This window comes from Solanum pennellii, chromosome 4 (assembly GCF_001406875.1).
Source record: "Solanum pennellii chromosome 4, SPENNV200".
Classification (NCBI taxonomy): Eukaryota; Viridiplantae; Streptophyta; class Magnoliopsida; order Solanales; family Solanaceae; genus Solanum; species Solanum pennellii.
In genome coordinates, this window is record NC_028640.1 from 13,896,411 (window position 1) to 13,906,982 (window position 10,572).

At 36.3% G+C, this 10,572-nt stretch overlaps 1 protein-coding gene across 2 annotated transcripts in view; it reads left to right on the top strand.

The window, feature by feature from the left end:
• LOC107018160 (dehydrogenase/reductase SDR family member 7-like) overlaps positions 1 to 10,572 on the top strand; it is a 42,169-nt gene that overhangs the window by 948 nt on the left and 30,649 nt on the right. For both annotated transcript variants that reach the window (XM_015218564.2, XM_015218563.2), the window contains exons 5-8: positions 99 to 247; positions 1,288 to 1,326; positions 4,290 to 4,382; positions 4,950 to 5,048. In XM_015218564.2, the coding sequence (XP_015074050.1) occupies positions 99 to 247; positions 1,288 to 1,326; positions 4,290 to 4,382; positions 4,950 to 5,048 (380 nt within the window). The remainder of the gene's footprint in view (positions 1 to 98; positions 248 to 1,287; positions 1,327 to 4,289; positions 4,383 to 4,949; positions 5,049 to 10,572) is intronic.

Genomic DNA, 10,572 nt, shown 5'->3' on the forward strand with positions numbered 1-10,572 from the left:
AACACTTTCTAAGGGATGCATCATAAGCCTTTTTCTTTCTTACTTCTCTGCTTACTATCCTGCTTTATACTTGGGATTATTGTATCTGTTAAAATCAGGAAAATATGCACCAAGAGATGTGATGGTTTTACCATTGGACTTGACATCTGGGGAGGAAAGTCTGAGATTGGCTGTAGAGAAAGCGGAATCATTTTTTGATGCAGCTGGAGTGGATTATATGATTCACAATGCAGCCTATGAGCGTCCAGTAAGTCCACAATATTTTTGATAAAGAAGCCCACAATTAATTGAACTTCCAGTATTGGCCAAATTATTCTCTGGCATCTGATTCAGGCTCTGATCGATTATATTAGTTTGTTTCTGCTTTCATTTGGATTCATTATGTTCATGGTGATAGTATATCCCTTTTGGGCTAATGAATATAAGGGCTTGTTATGAACAAACTCATCTTATGGAGTTTTCTTAACCCATGTATTTCAACATTAAATTAACAGATCATTAGGAACCCTGTTAACATTGAGGATATTCAATTCTTTTGCCAGTCGTATAAAAAGCATAGAACATGAGGGTGTTTTGAAAAATTGAACTCTTCAATATTTTCTGGAGATGGTTTGACCAAGTATGTCCTATTTTTATCTCAATCTAGAGAAACTGGGAACTTCTGTTATGGCGCTTGACGATTGAGTTGTGCAACAAAAAGTCACCCTTCACTTCTTAAAAATATCTTCTGGTGTTCTTATCAATCTTTATGTTTAACTTTTGTGCCTCCTATTTGGTTGGGCATGAAACAATATGATTTCACGCCAATCTTATATAATTTTATCAAAGTAATTTTTAGAAGAAAACGCTAAAAGCATTCACACTTAAAAAGTTTTTTAATATAAAAACCTTAATTTTGTGGAATTCTATGTAGCTTGAGGGTTTACACTTGTTGAGGATGTCAAATTAGAAGTTAGAACTTCAAGCAATGTAGCTGGTTTTAATGTAAACTAGTAGTTTCTAAGTAATGTAGCTGGTTTTAATGTAAACAGGTAGTTTTTAACTTTGTTCCCCTTGTAAAAACAAATGGTGCTAAATCTTTTATAACTATCACTGGAGTACATGCAGGTGGGTGGGGAGAGGAGTGAGAGAAATCACTATGAAGGACAATTTAAAATTTGCACATTTATCTTTGTAGCTTGCAGAACTTTAACATCTGGGTTTCCACCGAGTTTTTCTTTGATCAATTCAAGATGATTGTTAATGTTATGAAGATGTAGTTAGATAATATAATTCTCTTTATTGCAGAAATCTACAGCACTGGATGTGACAGAAGAAACTCTCAAGGTATCATGTCTTCATAAACTACGTTGGACTGATTAGGTCCATATCCATGCCTAGCCTATAAAGTTCCACCCTAGTCAGTTCATGGGTTCTTTGCTTAATCATTTCAATCAGCACTAGCAGATTCTCAATTCAGTAGTACACAAGCACAACCACAAATAGTTCGTTTTACAAAAGATGTTAAGACACAATCCTTCTGAAAAATAGATGTTAAAATACAAGTAAGTGTTTGTCAACTGCAATATTATATCAACATATAGAATCCCCTTAGTTCTTATTGTTTATTTGTTGGTTTCCAATGATATTTTTGGCTAGGAATATGTTCCTTCCAGATTATATTTCCTTTCAGTGACAATCATAAGCAATTTACATTAGGAAAGAAGACAAATTTCCAGAGTAAGTTATGTATAATGAGAATATCTGTATATCCTTGGTGCAGAAGTTGACCCGATGTGGTGACAGGGGCATAACAAAGGAAAATTTACAGTCAATTCTGCATATGGAATCCTGAATAATCACCCAATCAGTCAAGACTAACAGTTGTGTCCATGGAAGCACATATGGGAAGTTAGAATTCCATATAAAATGGAATGCTTTATCTGGTTGGTAGTAACAGGCATGCTTAACGCATGAAATTTAAAGAGAGACATACAATTATCTTCAAGATGCTATCTTTGTGGTAAGGAAGCTGAAACTGTCATCTATGTTACATTGTGGGTTGACTTCTCAAATCTGGAACATCTTTCTATACATGAGGTATCAAATGGACAGTGCCAAAAAGCTCTTTGGAGTCTTTGGTGGACAATGCCATGTTGTTGAAATGTATTTGGTGGACTGTTAATTTTGAAGTCAATACTTGGAGGTGAAGCGGGCGTCCTCCCAATCACATACTTAGGTATTCCTTTGGGGGCAAAATCCAAGTCTATGGAAATCTCGGATGGGGTGATGACAAGTGTAAGAAGAGGTTAGCAAGGTGGAAGTCTCAGTACCTTTCGCTAGGGGCCAGACTATTTTGATTAATTCTGATGCACTTCCAACATATATGATGTCATTATTTCCTGTCCCACTAGGAATCATCAATAGTTTGGATAGCATCAGAAGAAAAATTTTGTGACTAGAGAACAAGGAAAGGAGAGGGTATCACTTAGTCAAAGGGATCAAGAATATGAAGAACCAGAGCAAAGCTTTGAGAATGAAGTGGCTTTGGAAGTACTCAAATGATAATCAGAATATGTGGGGCTCAGTCATAAAGGAAAGATATGAAGAGAGTGATAATTGGATGACAAAGGAGGTTACCACCCCTTATTGTGTTAGCTTATGGAAATTCATTAGAGAACTTTGGAATGAATTCAAACAAAAAACCAAGATCAAAGTGGTAGATGACATTAAAACTAGATTCTGGAAGGACAATTGACATGCAGAAGGAAATATGGAGACTCTCTTCCCTAACATCCAAAATTTAGTTCTTCAGCAACAAAGTACTATAGCTGACTTATGCACTCTTCAAGGGTGGAATTTTGTATGTAGAAGACACCTCAATGACTGAGAAATTCCAGGAGTAACAAAATTTTTTAGAAGCATTGATCAGTTTAGTGGATTGGAAACAGGGCTGGACAGATTGCAGTGGTCGGGAAGCAGGAAAGGGATTTTTAAACTAGGTGCAACATACAAGAAGTTGAACCATCAAAATCTACAGTTACTCAGGTGGCATTGGAGACATATATGGAAAGCCAAAATCGCCTACAAGGTGTCTTGCTTTGTGTGGTTGCTGGCTAAAGAAACAGACACAGGAGAATTTAATGAAGAGGCGAAATACACTTTACTCTAGATATTTTTTCTGTGGAAAAACTTCAAAAACAGTCAATCACTTGTTCATCTAATGTGAAGTCACTGGCCAGTAGTTCCTGAGACTTAAAAAAGCATGTCCTGGTCCATGCCTGGGAGAATTTCAGAGGCTCTATATAGCTGGGAAGAAGAAGGGACACAAGCAAAAAATAGAAGTAACTTGAGAATTGGTCCCTGCCACTCTTTGGTGGACAATATGGAAAGAGAGGAACCATAGAGTTTTTGAGAATAGGGAGAGTAGTATGCAACAAGTCAAACTGAATTGTATTGTGACCATGTGTTTTTGGTGTAATCAAATTATACTGTAATGATACCGTCTCTATCATTGATGTCTTAGACTCATTATAGGGATAGGTTGGTATTACTAGAGTTCCTTGTGTAAATACGGTTTTCAGTAAAACCTATGTACTGTTCTACAGAAATAGAAACAATTACCATTTTCAAAAAAAATATTAAGGATAGCTTTTTCGGTTTTAGCTTCACATTTATGCATATTGGTTTGGCACTGTGTTTGTGCATTGATATATAGAGATTGTTACCATTCTTAAAAAAAGAAGAAGGGAAGGGGTGAAACTTGGAGACTTAGAGGGAGCTCGATCGCAGAGTTTTACAATTACTGCAAAAACAGGAGGATGGAGGGAAAAAGGAATTCAAACAACACGAAGGAAATTATAAATATCATTTGAATTTCATTTAGTCTCAAATGTACATCATATGGGCTATGTATGTTTTCTAGGTGTCTAGCTTGTAAGAGATGTCAGTTTGTGTATAATTAGCTTGGCAGAAAAAAGTTCTTTAGATGCAGGCCCTTTCTGGTATAATATATTGGAGTAACTTTTATTAAAAAAGGGGAAGCTGCTTTTTTTCTTCTTCTTTTTTTGTTGGACACTTTTTTCATCGAAAGCATGAGCATGTTTTTATGGTTTTGCTATCCATCTCTACGGAGGATTTGTCAGAAAAAGAGTCCTGAGGTTCTTATGACTCTTCATTAGTTTCTTTGAACAGATCTGTTCTGTGGATATCCATCTACCCATGGTGACCTGATAATATATGACATCCGATTATGAAATGTTTCTTTTGTGTCGCTTCAAATACTTATATCATATCTGATCTGTTAGTAGGCAATGTTAAATGTGAATGTCGTGGGCCCCATATCAATGACGCGGATGCTTGTGCCTTACATGCTGAAGCGGGGAAGAGGACATCTTGTTGTGGTAAGTAGGATTATCAGAGGTGCGATTAAGTTTGGTGACTACAATTATCTTGATGCCATAACCTGATAGCAGAACTTGTTCCGGACAAAAATATCTACTAAATTATTAATTACGAAAATACTTAACTTTCAAATCTCATACAAAATGCTGGCTGGTGGTTTACCAAGGTTGTTGCAGTATAGTCTACTAATGTTATCTTAATTTAGTACAATCTTTTGGGATCACATTTCTTTTCTGGTTCTTCTCTTATACAATTCTGATTTTCAGAGTCGTTCTTTTCTATGCAAATTTTTTATGCAGGCAGGTGAAACTCAAGTAGATCCATACTCTAAAAGGAATATAATAACACAATAATTCTCTTGGGAAAACTGTTTTTATCACGTTCTTTTGTTAATCAGGTGGTTGTTTTTTAGTATGCCCTCGCGGCAGGACTCTGGAAAGTTTCTCCACTTTTATAATCGTTCTGTTCCACTATTAATATGTGCAAGAAATTTAGTTTTCTGTACTTTATATATCCCTGGATGAGGCGATGGTAAAAAAAATAATTTGTTTTGTTTTTATACCTAGATGAGCAGTGCAGCTGGAAAGACTCCAGCACCAGGTCAGGCGGTATACTCGGCTTCTAAATTTGCAGTAAATGGGTATTTCCACTCCTTGCGTTCTGAGGTATGCATCATTTTTTTAATAATTTTATTAATAATTGGGGAAACCCCCTCATATACAAGCTGCATACCTAAAACGAGAACCTACATCGAAACATGATTCTCAAAAAAAGAGGCCCAATTTTCTAGACAAACTTCGGTCTCGTGGGAACACCAAAAGTAAACTAGAAACAGAAGATTATTTGCAACTTTACGATATCTTGTTCAACCCCTTCAAACACTCTCCAATTTCCCTCTCTCCAAATAACCACAACAGTGCTAGCGGGAAACCTTTAAAGCCATAGGACTCCTTTTTCTCCTCCTATAACTCCAGCTATGCAAAGCCTCCTTCACTGTTCTTGGCATCACCCATCGCACCCCAAACCAATTAAGAATTAATCTCCACAAAAGTTAGCCACTTGACAATGGAACAAGAGATTATTATCCACATCTTCACTCAAACTTTTGCACAGGAAGCACCAACTAACATAGTTGATCTTCTTTTTTTGTCTGGTTTTCCGCTGTCAATATCACACCCTTGCTGCCAACCATGCAAAGAAACACTCCTTCCTCAGACCCCTGGGTACTTAAATAGCACAATGAGGGAAAATACATTAAACTTTTATTATTAACCTCTCATAAATACCATCGAACAGTGAATTAGCCATCTCTACTCCATTGTTATCAAAAGAAAAAATCACAAAAAAGCTCTAAGCTCCATTGGGGCTTTAAGCGCAAAGTGCAAATAAGACGTTGACTTTAATGAAAAAAGACGCAAGGGGAAAAATATACAATAAATATGTTTAGTCAAGGCTAATAATTTAAAAGCATGACAAATATATGAACAAAGAAATTGAAAAATAATAACGATAAAATGAAATAGCAATTGTTTAGTGTGGTCTCTTTAGAAGAGGTTCATTGACAAAGAAAAGTATGTCTTGGAACCTTGATGACGACACTAAAGCTCACATTAAGTAAGGCGAAGCGATCAACATGTTTTGAGCCTTGCTTCAGGGCTTAAGCGTTGTGCCTCTGATAACACTGTTCTACTCTCTCACCATCTCCATACATCTCATCTATTAATAAGCAGATCCTCCCCATACAGTAACTCAACCAAATTAATAAAATTCTTCTAACTCCCAGTCCTGTAGATTCGTCCTGAACCTCAGATCCAAATGAACTTCCCCCTCATGAGACCTCAAAACTTGATGGACTGTCATCTCTCTTTGGCAAGACACTCTATATATGTTAGGGAAAACTTCCCGCAGCTCATCCTCCCCACACCACTAGTGTGTCCAGAAACTAATACTTATGCCATCCCCAACTTCGGAAGATGTATGTCTACCGAAGTCTTCCCGTTCCTTCAAAATACTCCATAAACCACACCTAAAAGGTGTTTGATATTGTTAGTCCTCCACCCACCTTCCAAAATGCCATACTTTTCTACTACCACCCCTCCTAAACACATTCTCCTCCACCCCAAACCTCCATAACCACTTCCCATAGCGACGTTTTGTTGAACCCGTGATCTTTCACACCAAGTCCTCACCATTCCTTTGGAGATGTGACAATTCATCACTAAGTGAAACTTTTTATATCACTCCGTTGAGTTCCATTAAATTTTCCACTAAAGTCTTTCCATCTTTTAAGGCACTTTACAAGGAGCCTGCAGGAGTGACATTAAATATGTGGGGATGCAGATAAAGTACTTCTGATCAATACTTCTGTTAAAGAATGAAAAAAGGCTTGGACAATCCTCCTCCCTTAAAGCTAGCTTTTGGGGTGTGAGTTAGATTTAAGTCCTAATTTCACATGGTATCAGAGTAGGGCCCGTCTCACCCCATGTTGTCCCCCAAAATCAAAAATTGCCCATGCACTAGATGCTAAACACTGGGCGTGAGGTGGAGTTGTAAAGAATGACCAAAGTCCAACATCGGTGGTTAACGAGATGGGTGATCTCCTTATAAGACTTGGGCAATCTTCCTTCCTTTGAGCTAGTTTTTGGGGTGTGAGTTAGGCCTAAGACTTAATTTCACATTTGCTAGCCTCGAAAGACCATGAGTAAGAAGAAAAACGAGAAATATACCAAAAGACACAGGTTTAACTTGGTTCTATCAATCGACCTACATCCGCAAATGAGATGAACAATCCACTATAAATATGAGAGTACAAAATATAGAGATAAATAACCTCAACCAGTTCACTTAGAATAAATGAGAGGTTCACACAAGTGATAACGTATCAAATTTGTAACTCATAAATTCTCCCTCTAACCAAAACTATCAAATCCCTTGAGACTACATTGTGAATGCTGATTAAAATTAGAAAGAACATACCTCTATTTATAGAGTCCTAAACCTTTTCCTATAAGAAAAGAACTAGCAAATTCAAAACCTTTTTCTAAAAGGAAAACCTATTTATGGTAAGAAAAACAGGGCAAATAAATCCTAACAAATCTCCCCCTTTGCCAGAATTTCTGTCAAAGTAAATTTGTCCACCTTCTTCACATAATCTTTAGGATCTTGCATCTCGTCTCCATAATCACCATCAAATCTGTGTCTCAAAACAGAGAATCCATCTGAAACAATTTCTCCAATAAAAGTCTTCAGTACTGTCAAAAAGGTTGCGGCTAGAACTACACTTGCCATGATGAACACTCATTTCTAACTTGGCTCCATCATTGAACAATGACTCTGATACCATGTTAAATTTTGCTCTCTCTAAAGTGAGGGTTGATAGGAAGAGAGAGGAAAACGACGCAGCAGTGAAGGGCTCGTCTCACCCAATGTTGTGGCCCCTAAAATAAAAAATGGCCCACGCACCAAGTGCTTAGTACTGGGTGTGAGGTAGGGTATTAAAGAATGACCAAAGTCCAACATCGGTAGTTAATGAGAAGGGTGGACTTCTTATAAGACTTGGACAATCCTCCTCCTTTTGAGCTAGCTTTTGAGGTGTGACTTGTGAGTTAGGCCTAAGACCTAATTTAACAACTTCCTTCCCTCCTTTGGGGAAATATCTCTTTTGCCACCCCTCTAGATGCTTCTTTAATCTCTCGATCATCGGATTCAACACTGATAGATCTTTGTTCAAAGCACCCAATGGTAGACCCAAATATGAAGTAGGTAATGTGCCCACCTTACAATTCAACACCTGCACAATCTCATCCATATTAACCACTTCTCCTACTTGAGTGATTTCATATTTCCTGAATTGATCTTTAGGCCTGACACAACCTGAAGGAAATAAGTATCTGTCTCAAGTAATCTAGCTGTAATTTAGTTGGGAGACCTCTGCACAAAAGACCAAGGTATCATCCACAAATAAAATGTGTGACAGTCATATTACTCTGCTCTGCAATGAAGCATCGAAATCCTTCAAGAAGCCTCTGGTAACTGCCCTATCAATCATTTTGCTGAGTGCTTCCAATACCAAAGTAAATAGCATTGGAGTAAAGGATCCCACCGTTTTAACCCCCTCGAGCTCCAGAGTAACCAAAAGGATTCCTATTTGCTAAAATAGAAAATCTGGCAGTAGAGATGCAAACTTTAACCCATTTCCTCCCCTTGTCCCTAAAACTCATCTTTTGCATCATGAAGTGTAGAAACTCCCAATTCACATGATCATAAGCTTCTGAAGATTTAATTTACATAAAATGCGTGACTCTTCTTTCTTCCTTCTGGAGTGAACCACTTCATTTGGCGCTAAATTTGCATCAAGGACCTGTATTCCTTGGACAACAACATTTTGAGAGGATGAAACTGTCTAATCCAGTACGCTGTTAGAAAGCTCCTTAGAGATGATTTTATGGTGCTACCAGACTAACATGCCTAGAATCTTTGATGCTTATTGCACTCCTTCGTTCTTCGGCATAATGGTAATGAAAGATGCATTAAGACTTTTCTCACTCTCCAGTTTCTTGAAATTCTGCATTAGTCTCCATCAACTCACCTTCAACTATCCTCCAATAGTGTTGGAAAAAAGCTAGAGGGGCCCCTAAGGCCTAGCTCGAGTGGCAAAATGTGGAGGATTTGTGGCTTCGGTTGCAGGTTCAAGCCCCACACCATGCAAAGCGAAGCACGATATTTAAGTGGAGAAGGGTAGAGGGGTGGACCCATTATCCACCGAGTTTAGAAGACTGTGAGTGGTCCAAAGGGCGGGTCACAGACGGATTTCTCGGTTATAAAAAAAAATTCTATACTACAACAAATATGATATAAAGCTACGACATTATTAGCTACGACATGAAATTCGTCACTAATTGTTTGCTTTTAGTGACAAAATTTACTTTTCGTGTTTAAATATATGACACATACTTTTAGTGACGAAAAGTAAAAATTTGTAATAAAGTTTTGTCCTCTAATGTTTTCCACCAAAAATTAATTTGCGACATTTGTTAGGTAGTGTTAGTCACGAATTTAAAGTAATCGGCGACACATTATTTCGTCACTAATAATGTGTCTAATTCATGGCAAATTATTTTTTGTCTTAAAATATATTAATTCTTGGACCAAAAAAAATTCATCTAAAAAAACATGTTACAATATCGACAAATTAGAGTTCGTAGTTAAATATTATAAGTTTTAGCTATAAAAATTTAGGTTTAATTATGACATTTATTTTCGTCACTAATAATATAAGTAATTGGTGACAAAGATTTTATTGTCTCTAATCCATCTGCGATTTAGTGATAACAAAAAAATTGTCACAAAATATTTAAGGTGTTTAATAGCGACGACTTAAAATTTGTAGTGAATAATTTAATTATTTGCTATGAAAACATTCATAGCTAAATACAAATTTTCATTTCTACAATTGTTCATAATTATAAGTGACAACTTAAAAAAGGAATAATGCAAGTGCTTCATAAGAAATAGACATATTTTACTCGTTAATTGTCGAGGGAAAATACTAAAACCAACGAAGTTAGACAATTTTGTAAAAATGAAAAAGTTCAATACATCAATTTTCTTAAATTACGCAATTATAAAATTTGTCATTTGAAAAGTATAATCCAGGTTATAAGTATTGTAAGTGGGGTATGGTTCTACCACTAGATTGCTAATATTTGTCGGTTTCGCACTTTTGTTTTTATTTTATACACTTTCATTGATGAAGACGATAAAAAAATAATTTCTCAAGTCTTTGTGTTTTTTGTGTATGTCTATTGATTTGTGTTTGATAAACTACATAGACTAAGGGTGTGTTTGGTATGAAGGAAAATGTTTTTCTAGAAAATGTTTTCCTGGAAAACAAGTAGATTTTGGACTCGTTTTCTCATGTTTGGTTAGTGAGTAGAAAATATTTTCCGGAAATGATTTTTAGTGTTTGATTTATGAATGAAAAATATTTTTTAGAGACATCTTTTATTTTTAATAGAGTACAAAATAATTTATGAAATTGAAAAATATTTTTTAAAAATAATTTTTATTTGGGGTGGTGGTGGAGAGGGTAGGAGTGAAAAATAAAAATTTGAACTTTATAGTATTTTTAAAAAACAAAATTAATTTTTTTGGGGGTTGAGGGTGGATGGGGGGCTGGTAGGGGGGGGA